This window comes from Phyllobates terribilis, unplaced genomic scaffold, assembly GCF_046119375.1.
Source record: "Phyllobates terribilis strain yellow unplaced genomic scaffold, ASM4611937v1 Scaffold_8__6_contigs__length_399053987, whole genome shotgun sequence".
Classification (NCBI taxonomy): domain Eukaryota; kingdom Metazoa; phylum Chordata; class Amphibia; order Anura; family Dendrobatidae; genus Phyllobates; species Phyllobates terribilis.
The window spans coordinates 64,106,643-64,124,460 of NW_027362768.1; the positions used below are offsets into that span (position 1 = coordinate 64,106,643).

The 17,818-nt window shown below is 42.7% G+C and overlaps 1 protein-coding gene across 2 annotated transcripts; it reads right to left on the reverse strand.

The window, feature by feature from the left end:
* Nucleotides 1–3,876: 3,876 nt before the first annotated feature.
* Nucleotides 3,877–17,060, reverse strand: LOC141156716 (E-selectin-like). Of its 2 annotated transcripts, none has more exons than XM_073643010.1 (17): nucleotides 16,942–17,060; nucleotides 16,625–16,699; nucleotides 15,999–16,397; nucleotides 15,593–15,700; nucleotides 15,299–15,484; nucleotides 14,835–15,020; nucleotides 14,232–14,417; nucleotides 10,280–10,465; nucleotides 9,028–9,213; nucleotides 8,742–8,918; nucleotides 8,444–8,620; nucleotides 8,166–8,342; nucleotides 7,569–7,748; nucleotides 7,369–7,482; nucleotides 7,218–7,239; nucleotides 7,057–7,126; nucleotides 3,877–6,247 (listed from the first exon to the last, which is right to left on the reverse strand). In XM_073643010.1, exons 2-16 carry the CDS (start codon nucleotides 16,659–16,661, stop codon nucleotides 7,063–7,065), a joined length of 2,385 nt encoding a protein of 794 aa, XP_073499111.1. In that variant the 5' UTR covers nucleotides 16,662–16,699; nucleotides 16,942–17,060; the 3' UTR covers nucleotides 3,877–6,247; nucleotides 7,057–7,062. The 2 variants fall into 2 exon arrangements, with proteins under 2 accessions (XP_073499111.1, XP_073499110.1); XM_073643009.1 differs by having other exon boundaries at nucleotides 3,878–6,247; nucleotides 7,057–7,129.
* Nucleotides 17,061–17,818: the final 758 nt, after the last annotated feature.

Genomic DNA, 17,818 nt, shown 5'->3' on the forward strand with positions numbered 1-17,818 from the left:
GTCCCGAATAAAGCCCCACCCATGCTGCGGGTTGAACTTTATCACCGTCCCGATGGTGCGGGGACAGTGCGCTGCACGGGGGTTCCTCCTAGTCCGGCTCTTCTGCTCCGCACTCCGGATTTGGGCCTGTTGTTCTCTGACCCGCCTCTCCTCCCGTTCTCTCGTAAACTCTGCTAGCTGCTGACGACAACACTCAGTACGCTCAGCGGCGACTGCCCGAGTTTCCTGAGTGAACCCCATTAAATCTTCTCCGGTGGGGTCCCACTCAAACTGTGCTTCCGCTAGCGGGGGCGAGATCCGTGCCACGGGCTTCGGAGCCGGAATCAGGGGTTCATCCAGGGGTCTTAGTCTCTGCTGCCGTTCCAGCTCATGGTATCCTTCGGGCCAGATGAAGGGCCGCCCGTCCGGCCATGTGAGCTGGCTGAACAGGTCCTCCCCCAGGTGTGGCACCCTTGGTATTGCGGGCGCGGGCGCGGTGGTGGTGGCGCCCGGGTTGCCCAGGCCTTGCGGCCAGGCCTGGGGCACCTGGAAGGTGAAGGGCACCGTTAATACGGCGGCGCCCTGGGCTACCTGGCCTTGCGGCCAGGCCGGAGGCTCCGCGGAGGTAGGGGGCGCTGTTGGTGATTCGGCGCCCGGGGGTACTAGGCCTTGCGACCAGGCTGGTGGTATTTCCTGCTTTGTCACGCTCCGGATCGAGGCGCGTGACGTCACAGGGGTCGCTGCGGCGGCTTCCGGTCGGGGCCTAGTCCATAGCGGTGACGTGGCGGCTACGGGCACAGCAGGGGGACTTTCGGGCTCTGCGACGGGGAGCTGGGGCAGGTGAGCGGTGTCACGGCTTGGGGTATAGGCGTCCCCTTTACCTGCCTCCATGCGTTCGGCTCCCTTCTCGGCGCCGTCTCCGGCCTTGGGTCCTCCCGCGCCATCCTCAGAGGCGGTCTGCTTCCTCTTCCAGGGTAGCGTGCTCCGTTGACTGGTCTCTGCTTGCTGGGTCATCTCCCGGCTCCACTCCGCCAGTATCTCACGCTGTACCCGGGCCATCCTCCGTGCGAGGCCCTCCAGGGCAGTTTGTGCACACTCCCGGTCTCGGGGGAGCTGCGCTAAGATCTCCGCTAGACCTAGCGGGGTTGTGGACTCTAGCAGGCTCCTGACCATCGGGTCGGTGCTGCTCTGCTCTGCTTCCGGCAGGCTCCTGGCCAGCGGGCCGGTGCTGCTCTGCCCTCCTTCCTCGGTCTCTAGCAGACTCCTGGCCAGCGGGCCGGTGCTGTTCTGCTTTCTCGCCATCTCCGGGTGAGCTCCTCCGCTACTCCTCGTTAGACCTCTTGCCTCCGGGTGCGCTCGCTCCAGACTGCTCCAAGCGGCACCCATCTTTTCTCTTCTCTTTCGTCTCCTCCCACTTCGAGGGCGGTACCGGGGCAACTCGGTGACTGTCAGCTCCAGGGGTAGTTCTTTCACGCTGACAGACACCTCCAGCATCACAGTCTCTGTTGGTGGGGGCGGTTTCCACTTTTGGCGCCATTTTCTGTCCTGGCCCACGATGGGAGGTGGCCTCTTGCCCTCCTTTGGCACGCCCATAATGGCGTCCGCTGCTCTTCCAAGGCGGGAAATCTGCGGTTTTGGCGGGAAGCGTCGCCCAGTGGCGGGAAACTCTGCAGATGGCGGGAACAAGTTGGAAATGGCGGACAATCGGCGGGAAACGACTGGTGATGGAGTCCGATGGCGTGGACCCTCCGGAACCGGCGGGAGACTTCTTTCTGAGGTAAACTTGCACTTTTCTTCAGGCACGCAGTACCCGGTTGTTGTGGGCACGTAATCCTGCCGACTACGCCAAAGTTGACGCGCCCCCTGGGACATATTCCTTTTTGAGGGGAATACCCGGCACCGGATCAGATGGGGGGGTTGTAGTCTCCGAGCAGCTGTGACCCGGTCCCGTGCCCAGGGCGTCAAGCTCAGTGTGATGTGGCAGTTCTACAGATGTTACTAAAGTTCTTTTGTGTCGACTACGCCACCCGTTGTGATGCGGTCACTGTGGCCGCCGCTGCAGCAGGGTCCGCTGAGGCTGATGGTGGGTGCGCAGCTTGGTGGGATAACCCCCAACGGGAGGGGTATAGCCTCAGAGGGGACAGGCGCAGAGGATGGGGGTTGTGGTGGTGTAGTGCAGACGGCAGTGAAGACAGAGTCGGGTTGTGCAGTTAAGGGTGTTTACTTACTGCAGATGTTGTACTGGTCACTCCAGCTGCTAGTGACCACCCGAGCCGTGCTGCGTCCACCAGGTCCTGGATCCAGCCAACCCCCAAACAAGTCCGGAGCGTGGCCCTGAGCTCTCCCTCTGTCCTTTCTTCAGCCGTCCCCACCAGTGATCCACCTAGGTCCAGCTCCCTCGGGCCTTCTGTTGGGACACCCTTGGCCCTGGGTTCCCTGACCCTTCATGTGGTGTGCCTTTGGGGTGAATGTGGTGGGTGACCGTGACAGACACTGCCCACGGTCTCCGGTCTCTGGCTGGGGATTGTTTTTACCCCCACCAGCTTGGGTTCCGGTACCCTGATGCTGACTCCTCACCCGGTGCTCTGATTTGGGTTCTTGGGTCCCTTCTCTTCTGTGCTCTGGGTCTTTCTCTTTTCTCCTCTCTCACTCTGGGTCTTTGTCTTTCTTCTCTCCTCTGCTCCTGACTTGTTCTCTGCAGCTGATCCTCTCTGCATCTGACTCTCTGCGTCTGACCCTGATTCTAGTTGGTGCCCACCTTATATACACCCTCTATGTGTGAGCTCAGGTGACCAGCACCCAATGAGCTCCTAACTTTACCCAGGCTGCTCCCCCTATCTGCCCCTACACTACATGGGATGTACCACCCCCCTCCCACTCCAGCCAGGAACAGACTCGGTCGTACCTGCACATTTCTAAGTGGGAGTACCGTCGGCCTGTTCCTCGGAAATGGGATGTGTGTAGTGCATGCAGCCTACCGAGCTCAGTTCCACTCTCCATCCTTACCCGGGAGTGGAATATCACACCTCTGGGTTGAGGTGCAATACTCCTGTAGCAGCCGAATCCTCAGGGTGCTACACTTGTAGCTGTGCTGTGGCCCTCGTCCCTGAGTACAACGTCCTTGTGCTCACCCGTATGGCAGGCAGCTTGGGCCTTGCTGATGCGTCGCTCCCAAGTGGCGGTGCTGGGTCCTACGGTGCTGCTGAGCCTCCGGGCGTCTGATGGGACCAGGAGACCTGCAGTCTCCTGCTCTCCAGTTTCTGCTGCTGGGCCTTCGGTGCCCCACAACCTCGGACTCCGGTGTCCGGTCCTTCCGTGCTCCTATCCTCAGGGGTGAACTGCGACACAGCTCCACTCCCTAGGTCTTTCCTCTTCAACGTCCTGACTTCAACTCCTCTCACTAAGTCTAACTAACCCCGCCTCCAGATCCCAGTTGCTAAGGGGAGGAGCTCCCCTTGCTGGTCTGGAGCCAGGAAAGTGTTGCATGCTAGTATACGTGACTAGGGGACACCTGCTTGCTTCCAGGCATAGCATCACCTCTTGTGAGGGAGGCAATGCCACTGTGGCAACCGGACTCCTGGGGTGCCACACATGTACCAAACAAAAGTCAGCGCAATGCAGTTTTTACAAGAGTCCTTGTACCTCACACATGTGCCTTTGAAATCAACTTGTAATATATTGTGGAATACGGTTTGCTTTCTATGTGTGGATATTAATATCTTTGCATTGCTCATTCTGCTTATTTGATTGTTTCTTGGTAAATATCTCATGAAGTTTTTGAAGATGAGTTTGTGAAGATGTGCTTCCATTTAAATTAAGAGTGCGCAGCTTAAAAGAAACAATACTTGTACAATGAAGGACACAATTTATTATAAATATATTCGTATTATGTGACATTATCTTACATAACAAAACAATAGTTCCAAGTTATTAAAATAAATTATATAAATACCTTTAAATATTAATTAGTGTATCACCTTACAACAAATTTAAGAAGATGAGAACAGCCGCTGCTATAGAGTCATTCACACATCATATATAAAACTTAAAGGGTTTGTACAAAATTTTTGTATTGATGACTCATCTCTAGGATAGGTCCACAATATCAGATGGGTAGCGATGTGACAACCTGGTGCTGCCGGCGGTGGCTGCAAGTGCTCAATTGCGGAGCTTGACAGCATAACTTCATCAACTGTATAGTGGCCGCAACGGGTATTGCACATCTGCCCGCAGTATTTGAATGAGTAGGGAGGATCTGCAGTACCCTGCTGCAGCCACTAGACAGTGCTGTTCCACTTTACAACTGATCACATGATCTGCCTCCTGCCAACACAGGGAACAGCGGGTCACCAGGTGTGCTGAGTGATGCACCCCTATTGATCTGATATTGATGACCCCTTCAAGAGATATGCCATCAATATAAAAGTATTTGATAACCACTTTAAGAATTTGCACATTTTGTGCTATTGATTCTATGGTGTCAGATGATACAATACAAAACATATTTTAAAATAATGCCGTTCTGCTTACTACTCTTGGATAGCTGAAAAGGTTTTATAAAAAGAACATTTGTATGATATGCTAACTGGACTCCAGTATAAAGTGGAGCTGGTCCTGCCATGCTGGCATTATCACTAAAGGCCCGCGTCATTATTGCATTTATGCTTGTTCTTTGCAAAGTTTTTGGTGTTTTGCATCTTTTTTTGTTTGTGCTATATTCATCTTTCCATTTGCGCCTTATTAAAGTCACTTGTTTATGTGTTTGTCTTTCTTTTTTTTTTCTTGTTAGTTTGCCACTGGGCCAGAATTTAGAATTTCCAGATGTTGTCATCTGATTTTTCCAGATGTGCATTGGGTTCTTGGTGGGTGAGTAGGTAACTTGCTATGTTTATCAAACGATTTGTGTATGTCTTCCTGTTGGGGGCTAGTTACCATTCTATATATTTGTATGCATATCTGTACCAGCTGAGTATGTATTACTATAACATATTTATTATATCATATTCATTTGATTGCTCAGTCTGTGTATAAAATGTATATTATAATACATTTTTGTATATTGTGGAATCCCCTATACTATTCATCCACCACTGTATATATTCTTGTGTCTGTATTTTGGATTTTTTTAAAATTATGATCTTTTATTATCTATTAAAGTGTATAACTTTTTAAACTTATCTAGACTACTTTAGTCCTGCCATTTTTGGTATTTTTATGTATGTATGTAGTATTATGTATTATGTATGTAGTTAATGCGTATTGGGACACTTTACCCATAACAGGGGTCTTCTTTCAGTTTTTTGATACTGATTCTTCAGTTGAGACTTTTCAAAAAGTCTCAATTTTTGTGCAAATGTACTCCAGTCCCCCTATGGAATGGTTTTATGTATGCCTAAAACCTAAATTTCGTGACATTTTAGCGGAACATGTGACTTTTTACACTAGAAAACATGAGCAAATACCACAAGACAAGTAAAGAAAAGAGACTTAAAAAAAATTGGAAATGATGAATCGGTCCAATGTGCTGACTGACAGGCCATAAAAATGTTCATTTTGGGTCAAAATCATTAATATGATTGTGTTTATCTCTTTATACATTAAAAAACAATATTATTATAAAAAACAATATATTTTATCCCATTGGGATAACAATCTATCCAGACTGTTATAAACAGATACAAATTTTATACTGCATTACTGATAACTCAATATGTCCCCAGTATAAAAGGCCGAATATTCATTTATCATCTTTACTACTCATAAATACTTATTTAGTATACTCATAGACACTGGCGGACACAGATAGAAAAGGATCCTTTGCAAGAAAACTATATGGGCTCTTTATAGTGCAATAGCTCATCATAATGCACAATCCCACCTGTTTTGGAGGAGGTAGTGGCCCCCTTACCTCTTGGGCCCCTGTGCAATTGCACTGGTTGCACCAATGATATGTCCGCCAATGTATATGAGAAGGGAAAACGCAATGTGCTGGATAACAGATGGCTCAAGTTGAGGATGTTCATATCCTATTTATGTCAAGAAAAATAATACTAGCAATGGAGTGTATTTAGAAGCACAGCCATAATAAAGCATTTAGTACCACGATCACTGAAAGTCCCCCACACCAGGGCTTCATCAGTTCCAGAGAATGCGACATTTCAGGATAAGACCTCTACAATTCAGTGGTAGCATCTATTTTAGGATGTCATTTCACCAGTGAAAAGATGGATGCCTTGCGTTCCATTTACAATTTTCAAGCACAAGAACCCTGCAAGGAAGAGACAAAATGCACACAATTCATTATTATTCAGGCTTTACTATCGTCACCACATTCATTTGTTAAAAGAATGCCTGATAAATGATCCTGATAAAAATGGCATATTTGATGCTAATACATCAAGAAGGCTACATAGTAGAAACAAGGCTAAACAATACATACCCCCCCCCATCTATATGACATGTTTTTATTTAGGATCACTTTTCCCTCCTACAGACTATATTTTAAATAGATCTGTCAGCTGATTTCACAATACAACTTGCATATATCGTAAAATAGATCTCTTAGATCTGATGAAGCTGATGTATTTACTGCATTTGCAAAGTGGCTACATCAGCTTCATTGGGTCTAAGAAATATATTTAATAACGTATGCTGTCAGAATTGTGAAATTTGTTGACAGGTCCGCTTCAGTAGGGTCTTTTTCAAATCTCCTTTATGAGCTATGTAAGAAGGATCTGTGGATACAAAAAAAAGTATCCAAAGATGTATTGAGATACACGCAAAGGGTAAAGTGTGCAACACATAATAATACTGCAAAAAACCTATGCTAAGGTGTATATTATCAATGCAGATTAATGCGGGTATATGCTGGACAGCTGCACATGTATTCTGTATATAGGGGATATACATATTTGTAAACAATTGTCATAAAAGTTGTGTGAAAAAGACCTAAGTGATTTAATAATTGAATGTAAATAGGAAATACAATTTGTTCCTTTACATCATTATATAGTGGAGAATATTTGGGTGGCACATTATTCAGAGAGCTATAAGATACCGCCATATAAAGTAACCTACCGCTTATTACACATTCCCCCCACTGTCGTCAGTATTCTGGTAGATTCCTGCTGCTTCAAGATGTTGGTAACTGCTACAAAGAAGAACAAGAGTAATGTGAATAAGCGACCTGCTTTACAGCAATGATTAAAGTAAATGTTTTAGGCAGAATAATAACTTACTTTGTTGGGGTAAATTTCTTTGCTGTAAATAAATAAACATACAATTAATAAAAAGCATTAGATGTATTCACTTCTTATATATTTACAGAGCTATACATCTGATGAAATAGTCCAATGAATGCAATGAGACCGTCTTGATTTTATCATGTACCTGTTTTGCGCATGCGCTTTATGAGCCAGATGATGAGAGACGCAGCCGACAACGCAGAAGCCCCGAATGCGATGCTTCCAACCATTAAGTTTGTGGCTGTATTGTGCGGCACAGCTACAGAGGAGAGGCAAACAGAAAACGTCAGCATGTGATATCAGTGTACAGAACTCATGCTGCTGTGTGCTGCTAATGAAAATTACCTTCACAAGTTGGGACCTCTCTATTCCAGACTCCTGTGCTTTCACATTCTAGAGAGCTTGCTCCAATTAGTACTAGATCATATTCACAAGTAAATGTGCACAGGGTGCCATATCCAAAATCTTCTTCACTGCAATTCAATTTTCCCATTGTTGGAGCAACAAGAGCATTGCATTGCACGGCTGCAAAAATAAAAAAAATAGATTCTCCGTAATCAAGTATATATATGTATATATTTAATACTAGAAAACAAATGAGCAGGATGGGAAATACTTCTTGTTAATTTCTTATTTTTATATAAGTGTCTTACAAAAGCGTTTCCTCTATCAGGCCCCTTGGCAGAATGGTGATTGTGCAACTGGAAGTTACTATTGGCTACACATCTTCCCTTCAAGAGAATAGTATTGCATGTGGTCATACAAATAAACGGTCATCCATAATGCATGGACAGTTCAATTTAGCCAAAGATCGAGAGGCTGTTTTTAGCAGCTTTTGGCCCTGACTCAAGGTGGAGAATCCTGAGTGGGAGTCCAGACTTCTTTACATTCAGCACTTACTCTTTTTGGTAACTGGGTGAAAATATTGCTACCAACATTTACCTTCACATCTGGGAACAGATGAAGTCCATGCTCCAGATGACTGGCAAGTAAGTATTGGTGATTCCAGCAGCCGGAAGCCTTCTAAACAGCTAAAAGAACATTGTGTCATGTAGTTTGCAGCATCTGAACAGACCATATGGCCATCCTCAGGATCAGACAGAGTAGGGCATTGAACAGCTGGAAAAGAATTCAAAACCAAGGATAAAGCATTCATTTATAGACATTAAATATTTTCTGATTTCATTAGTACACCTGGATAGAACATTTTTACTATTTACCTTCACATTTGGGTACAGATGAAGTCCATGCTCCAGATGACTGGCAAGTAAGTACTGGTGATCCCAGCAGCCGGAAGCCTTCTAAACAGCTAAAAGAACATTCTGACTTGTAGTTGGCTTTATCTTGACAGTTCATGTGACCTTTCTTTGGAGAAGTCAATGAAGGGCATTGAACAGCTGGAAGTAAAGAGAGGATATTGAGAAATATTGCTCCATGAGTTATTAATTTAAATTGAGTGTTACAATCTTTACTATCTGAAAGGTTCTCATAAAGTAAAAAGGAGTTTTTTAAGTTTACCTTTACATAAAGGAACTGAAGATGACCACTGTCCAGAAGGCAAGCATTGAAGCTCAGTTGATCCAACCATTTCATAACCTTCAGAACAGGAAAATGCACACATGGAATTGTAGGTGGTACCATCCTTGCATCCCATTTGACCATTCACAGGGGCGACCAGTGAGGGACACTGTATGGCTGTTCAGAGAATATCTGGTTTAGGATTTACTTTTTGCTAGGTTATAGAGTTTGTTTCTAGACTAGTGATGTACATGAAAAAAACAAATACAATAAATGTTTTTCTTACGTTCACAGTTTGGGATTTCTCCTGTCCATTGCTTCGTAGCAGTACATATTATTGAGGCGAGTCCTTTACGTGTGTACCCCTCTGCACATTCAAAATTACAGATGGATTTCTCTGGCATTTTCTCTCCAGAACTTGTGCAGCTCATGGTCCCATTTAGTGGTATCTCTGGACGCTCGCATTGAATAGCTATGCACAAAGAAAACACAAGACTTAAAATGTAATCTACAGTATATTTTATGGAGCTAGTATTACACAAGACTCAAAATGTAATCTATATTTTATGGAGCTAGTATTACACAAGACTCAAAATGTAATCTATATTTTATGGAGCTAGTATTACACAAGACTCAAAATGTAATCTATATTTTATGGAGCTAGTATTACACAAGACTCAAAATGTAATCTATATTTTATGGAGCTAGTATTACATAAGAGTCAAAATGTAATCTATATTTTATGGAGCTAGTATTACACAAGACTCAAAATGTAATCTATATTTTATGGAGCTAGTATTACACAAGACTCAAAATGTAATCTATATTTTATGGAGCTAGTATTACACAAGACTCAAAATGTAATCTATATTTTATGGAGCTAGTATTACACAAGACTCAATGTAATCTATATTTTATGGAGCTAGTATTACATAAGAGTCAAAATGTAATCTATATTTTATGGAGCTAGTATTACATAAGAGTCAAAATGTAATCTACCGTATTTTCTGGCAATAAGACGCACCCCCCCCACACATTTGGGAGGAAAATGGGGGGTGCGTCTTATAGACCTAATACAGCCTTACTGGGAAGTCGCGGTGGTGGTGGAGCGTGATCGCAAGGAAGTAGGGTCCCTCCATCTGGAAGCCGCAGCTGCAGAAGCTGTGGGCCCAGTATCGGCAGTCAGGCAGTGCTTTCCCGGCTGTCGCATGTGCAGACTGGCATCTCGACCCAGTTAAGATCTCAACTGCGCATGCACTGTCTCAGGAAAATGGCTCCCGAGATCCCATACTGCGCATGCGTCGGCTCGGGTGGCCATTTTCCTGTAGAGCACGGCTTCTGGAAAATGGCCCCTGGAAAAGCAGTGCACTGTGCTCTGCTTCACCGCTGACACCGGGCCCACAGCATCTCACCGCTCCTGCCGCCGCCAGGTTCCTGAGGTAAGGACTCTGTTTTCTGATTGTTTGGGCACACTGAAGCTAATAAAAGTCTAGGTACACAGCGTGTCATTGCCTACTGGAATACAAAGCATTTCTTACCTTCACATTTTGGAGTGTTTTCAGTCCACTGAGCAGTAGCTGAGCATTGTACAGATGGAAAGCCCACAATAGTAAGTCCTTCATTACAGCTGAAATTACATGTAGAATTATATGGCAACACTTCTTGATCGCTGAAACAGCTTATTGATCCATTCTCTGGCTCCACTGGCCGCTTACACTTTATAGCTGCAAGTCAAAAAAATAGTTTTAAAAATAGTTGTAGAATTACTGTACATTTACCGTAGATGGACATGGAATAAAAATATGTAAATATTTAGGTTCATTATTGAATTATTCTGAAAAATAAATTGAACAAGTATCACTCATAAGGGTCATTAAACCAGAATATGACTTTATACATAAATACTAAGCAACAGCACTTTATGAACCAGAGGTTCCCAGTTTATTTCTGAATACTGCCCATGGAGTGCATACACCTGCACCTTGATTTAATACTGTAGGAATGCTGGCCTTGTTCTATATTCTCTAGAATGAGACGGGTTGGTTCCTTACTTACAACTCTTACCAAAATTCCTGAAATGTATGTGAATTTCACATACTGCAGAAAGGAGATCAGAAATGATATTAGTAATCCAAAAGAAGAAAGCAGGCACTGGCACTCACGTGAAGAAAATCAATGCATTTATTCCACATATGAAATATGCTATTCTATATTTGGAATAAATGAATTGATTATCTACATGTGAGTGCTGGGGCCTGCTTTCTTCTTTTGGATTACTATTCATCCACTTGCACCACCTTATAACTACAGAGTTCCGACTATATCTCCTTGTTAAACAGAAATGATATTAAGACCTCTTATGAGTATGTGAATTTTATTACATTTTAATTGAATGGAAAATAGGAAATAGACTGTTAAGGGGAACCTGGCAGCAGGTATTTGCTACCTCATCTGAGTGCAGAATCACCTAGGGAAAGAGACCCTGACTTAAGGTATGTATCAATTAGTTTACTGGGTGCAGCAGTTGTGATACAATCAACGTTTTAAATGTAGCAAGAAGATCAGAAAGTTGCCATCTCCCACACATCTGATTAACATCATTTTGTGTGCATTGTATACTGACAGTATGCTACTAATCAATGATGAGGGCATGGTTTCATAGTTTCACAGTTTTAAGGTTGAAGGTAAACTTAAGTCCAATAAGTTCAACCTATAACCTAACATGTTGATCCAGTGGAAGCAAAAACCCCATGGGGCAGACATTAACCCCTTTAGCCCCGAGGGTGGTTTGCACGTTAGTGACCGGGACAATTTTTACAATTCTGACCACTGTCACTTTATGAGGTAATACCTCTGGAACGCTTCAAATGATCCCGCTCATTCTGAGAATGTTTTTTCTTGACATATTGTACTTCATGAGAGTGGTAAAATTTCTTCGATATCACTTGCGTTTATTTGTGAAAAAATCTGAAATTTGGCGAAAATTGAGCAATTTTCAAAATTTTAATTTTTATGCCCTTAAATCAGAGAGATATGTAACATAAACTAGTTAATAAATAACATTTCCCATATGTCTACTTTACAACAGCATAATTTTGGAACCAAATTTTTTTTTATTAGGGAGCTATAAGGGTTAAAAGTTGACCAGTGATTTCTCATTTTTACAACAAAATTTACAAAACCATTTTTTTAGGGACCACATCACATTTGAATTGACTTTGGGGCACCTTTATGAAAAAAAATACCCAAAAGTGACACCATTCTAAAAACTGCACCCCTCAAGGTGCTCAAAACCACATTCAAGAAGTTTATTTAACCTTGAGGTGCTTCACAGGAATTTTTGGAATGGGTAAGAAAAAAATGAACATTTAACTTTTTTCACAAAAATGTTACTTTAGACCCCAATTTTTTATTTTTTCAGGGGTAACAGGAAAAAATGGACCCAAAAATTTGGTGTGCAATTTCCCCTGAGCATGCAAATACCCCATATGTGGGGAAAAACACTGTTTGGGCGCACAGCAGGGCTCAGAAGGGAAGGAGAGCCATTTGACTTTTTGAATGTAAAATTTGCTTGAATAATTAGCGGACGCCATGTTGCATTTGGCGAGCCCCTGATGTGCCTAAACAGTGCAACCCCCCCCCAAGTGACACTATTTTGGAAACTAGACCCCACAGGGAACTTATCTAGATGTTAGGTGAGCACCTTGAACCCCCAGGTGCTTCACAGACGTTTATAACATGGAGCCGTGAAAATAAAAAAATCAAACTTTTTCCACAAAAATTATCTTTTAGCCCCAAATATTTTATTTTCACATGGGTAAGAGAAGAAAATGGAACCTAAAAACTGTTGTGCAATTTCTCCTGAGTACGCCAATACCCCATATGTGGGAAAAATACACTTTTTGGGCGCATGTCAGGGTTCAGAAGGGAAGGAGCACTGTGTGACTTTTTGAATGCAAAATCGGCTGGAATCAAGAGCGGACGCCATGTCGCATTTCAGGAGCCCCTGATGTGCCTAAATAGTGTAAACCCCCCACAATTGACTCCATTTTGGAAACTAGACCCCTCAAGGATTTTATCAAGGGGTACAGTGTACATTTTGAACCCAGAGGTACGACAGAATTTGATAACATTAGGTCATCATATTGAATAAGTTGAGCGCAAGTGCTCGCTACTTGAGTTTACATCGGGTACTCGGCTATGCACCATGTATCTCGGGTGCTCGAGTGACATGTTCAAGTCCCCGCCCCGCATGTTTCACGGTTGTTAAACACCCAAAAAACATGCGGGGATCACTTGTGCATGGCAGGCGATCCCAGCAACATTTCTTTTGGGCCACGAAGCATATGAAGCAGAGACTCAAGCATGTCACTCGAACACCCGCGATACTCAGTGCATACCTGAGCACCCAATGCAAACTCAAGTAGCGAGCACTTGCGCTCAACACTGGTCGCCATATCGTCCTCATTTTTTTTTTTACTTTTGATAAAATCCCAACCCTAACCCCAACTCTAATACAACTCCAACCCTTACCTTAGCCCAACCCTAACCCTAGCCCAAACCTAACCCTAGCCTAACCCTAACTCTAACCTTAGCCCAACCCTAACCCTAGCCCTAGCCCAACTCATTTATTTGTTTTACCGTGTTCACTAATGGAGTTAACTAGTGGGACAGTTTTATAGTTCAGGTCATTCCGGACACGGCGATACCAAATATGTGTTTTTGGGGGGGGGTTATTTTTATTTTTTTCATAATAAATAAATATTATGGGTAAAATATATTTTTATTTTTTGGGGATTATTTTTTCCATTTTTTTTATATTTTTTAATTTTTTTTTTTTTACACAATGTCCCACTATGGGACTTTCACTTTTTGCAGCCTGATCGGCTGCATAGCATAGAGAGCAGCAGCTCCCTGTGCTATGCAGCCTGTCTTCGCTGCACACAGGGAGACGTTACTTTGGTCATACACTGTGCATAACCAAAGTAACTTCCTGCCTCCTGGTGACCCGGATGTTGTCATGACAACATCGGGTCATCATAACAACATCCGGGAGCCGCCGCAGACACCGCGGGACGCCGGAGAGAAGGTAAGTATCGGCACTTACCTCCCCCCTTGCCCCCGCAATACTGTAATCGACTTCAATCGCAGAGTTTCAGGGGTTAATGTGCGGGACCACTCCCGGCACATAGCAGCGGGTGTCAGCTGTGACAATCAGCTGACACCCGGCGGCGTTCGCCCAGCACCGCTTGTGTGCGGGCGCGATCGCAGTGCGCGTAATAGTACATAGCTGGTCCATAAGTCCCAAGGCGTAGCTGCGTACTATTACTGACTTGGTCCTAAAGGGGTTAAAAGCCCCATATTAGAGGAAAAATTTCTTCCCAACTCCATATACAGCAATTAGACTAGCTCCCTGAACCAACACCCAAATGTATGTATATAAGTTAATTTATCTTATATAAAGTAATTGAAGTAAGGAGTCCATAGTACCTTCACATGTTGGGAATTCTGCAGACCACTGACCAGGAGCGACACAATGAATTGAAGGATCTCCTTCCAAAGTAAAGCCTTCATCACAGATGAAGCTACATGTGGAATTATATGGTAGCATTTCTCTATTGCTAGAGCAGTCCATTGCTCCATTTTCTGGTGCTGATGGATGGTCACACTGAATAGCTAAAAAAAAAAGAAAATACAAATCATCATTCCCGTCTGCCTAATCTGACACACAATTCAGTCCTACGGGTCATTAAATTGGTCTCAGATATTTTGTCAGGATACAACAAATTCTCAGTCTCCTCATTTGACATGATCATACTTAAATGAAATCATTTATTCTTAATAAAAGCTGCCTTTCAGATATTCTTTAAGATACTGTTACATATTGCAATTATTGCAATTGAAAGACTATTTTTTAAGCATGGCAGACCAGTTTTCCGGCAGATGAGACAGATTTCAATCAAATCAATTTGCCATTTTCAGACATCAATTCAAATGAATATTTGTCTAATTGAACAGAAATTGGGCAGATATCTATACAAGTAAAGACACCTTAATGCTATTTAAAAAACAGTGAGTATCCAGCATTATTACCTTCACATTTTGGGGGGTTTTCTGACCACTGGCCAGGAGTTGTGCAAAGTACTGAAGAAGATCCAACCATGGTGAACCCTTCTTTGCAGCTGAAATTACATATGGACTTTTCTGGAAGGATTTCTAAATCAATGGAGCAATCCATAACTCCATTATCTGGCATAACTGGACGATTGCATTGAATAACTGTTAAATTAAACAAATAAAAATATTATACGTCAGAACCTTCTTTAGTCAATTTATGAGACTGATAAGACTGACATTACAACTCTTTACATTTCAAAGATCAAAAATTGAGTGTACAGTAATTGCCCAAGCATCTTCTACAATGCGCTAGTCCTTTATCATACCTGCATTGTTCATGGAATATTCCAGTATGTAGACTAATGTCAATAGTTTTATTTAATGGTTTAATGAACAAGCAACCACGAAAAAGATCACTCAATGTTTTATCATGTCTGTACCTTTGCATTGTGGAATCTGGAATCCCCAGGCTCCACTTCCATTGCACTGTAGGTTTGGAGAGCCAACTAAAAGGTGTCCATCAGAACATTTGACATCACAGCTTGACTGGTAGGCAAAGTTCCCATACACGTGAGAGCATACAACTGATCCATTATCAATTCTTCTGATCTCTGGACAAGTAACAACTGGAAAATGGGGTGCAAAGCGTTATATTCAGACTTACAACAATAACACAATCTACTGATAAAAAGCATATGATCATAATATGTGGTTGAAAAAAACATAACAGTTACCATGCTCACAGTCTTTTCCAAAAAATCCATCAGAGCAATTGCAGGTGTAGTTATTAATGGTTTCTATACATTCCCCATGATTGCTGCAGGAAGAAGGGTTGCAAGAAGCTGCAGAATAAATAAAAGCATTACAATTAGCAAAAACAAAATGTGTGCTCAAAATAGAGGCAGTAAGTCAAGTTGCCTATTCTGAGGCTTATTCTACTATAAGCAGCTTTATAGGGTTTAACTGGAATAACCAACATTCCAAAATGTTCAAAGGTTTCAACATCTTTCTGTTTTTACTATCATCCTTACTATTGCAGACCTGCTGTCACTTACAGAATAGTGTAAGGGGACATCTACGATAGCAACATCATTTTTTTTCCCTAATGCTCTAAATGATGATTATTGCATTACTTCATACCTGTGTAACACAAAGCTGCTTTCTTCTTACTGCAGGGTTCATCGTTCCATTTTCCAGAATCAAGAGGCCTTTTCACATACATCTCAACACAATCCTCATTTTTATTCTCACTCTTGTTGTTGGGTTCACCCGTAGCCCAGTTTTCGGCTTCCTTTGTGAGAACCTTGTTGGTGCCGACCCAGGTCCACTCGCCAGTTTTAGTGTTTTTTCTAATGCCAATCCAATAATATGCTGCATTAAGTGGTAAACTATCATTCAGATACTTAATCTCTTCTAGATTTTGAATTGCTACTATATCGGTGTATTTTTTCCTACAATATTTTTGGGCATTGTCATAGTTCATGTTGTGGGATGAAAAGTTATATGTCCAGCCATGTGTGAAATACATCAATGGAAAACCTGCAATATAGAACAGACCACAAACTATAATTGATATCTATCTTTAAATCACCAATTTTAACCATGCAGTGATCTGGTTAGCATTAACAGCTTATAGAGGTATTAAAGCCTACACGTTATATTTTGTCATTGGTAATTTAAGCGGAAATAAATATTTTATCAAATGTATGACATTTCAGGTTCAAATATAAATGTAGAATATCATATAAGCAATATCATTAACTTACCACAGCTAAGTAGGAAAAGATGGATTAAATAGTCCATTGTGCTCAGTCAAGTCAACGACAAGTAATATGGCAGTCCTGGAAACAATACACATTTTTCATTATATTATTATGCAGAGCATTGTTGAGGATAAATATTACTTTTTTGTCTATATTCTATATACTATGTCTAATATTTTTAGGATGTATAATGTGGTATACAATTACATAGGAAAACATCTTTGACTATCATCAAGAAGAGAGATTAACTAAACTAAAACAAAGAACTATGTGTTATGTTATAGGACAAAAATGTAATTTCAAAGTACTTTCATACTCACTGTGTCAAACACGTTGCTTTCAGTGGCCTGTGCTGGTGACAGCCTTATCCTGGGATGTTTCCTGTCGATTGTACTTTCACTGCTGGACTCGGGCCTCTTTTAAACAGTTAGATAGAAAAACTCCAAATGACGTACCCCGTTGGCATAAAATAGAAGGATACACGACATCTCAGAAAGTCCTGGCTGAGAAATTTCCCTGAACTATTCCGTAAGTTAAAATAGCTTGGTAATTAGTCTGTCTCTTACAGTCTACTGTATGAATGGGGGAGAATTCAGGCACATCAACTGTTACAGTAAACACACACTATACACCAATCACCCATACCTTAATATTGGATAGGTTCCCCCCAAAGAAATTTTAACCTGTTGAGTCATAGACTCTACAAGACCTCTGAAGGAGACCTTTGCAACTGGCACTAGCATGATACTGCAGATCTTTTACATCCTGGGGAATTTGGAGGCCAAGTCAATTTGTGGCTCACCGTGCCATAGATTCTCTAATGCAAGAGAATTGGGCCGATTATCGTAATGACACTCCATTGAAACTCTGTCAGAGTTTGATCCGAGTGTCACCTTAGTGTGATCCAATTTTTTGCATGAGAGAATCGCAGCACAGGTGAGGAGAACATGGAGAACTTAATTTCTCCATCTTCTCCATTGTCTCTGTGCACGTACATCTGACTGCACTCGGATGGCATCTAAGTGCAGACCATAGTTTCACACGCACCTGTAGACGTGTGTAGGTGCGCGTGATCAAAATGATGGAGCTACTTGCAGCATGCTACCTACGATTGTTGTCTCATTCTGAATCGGCATGAGAATAAAATCACAGGCCTGCACTGTCCCATAGTATAACACTGGTCCGAGTGCTATCCAA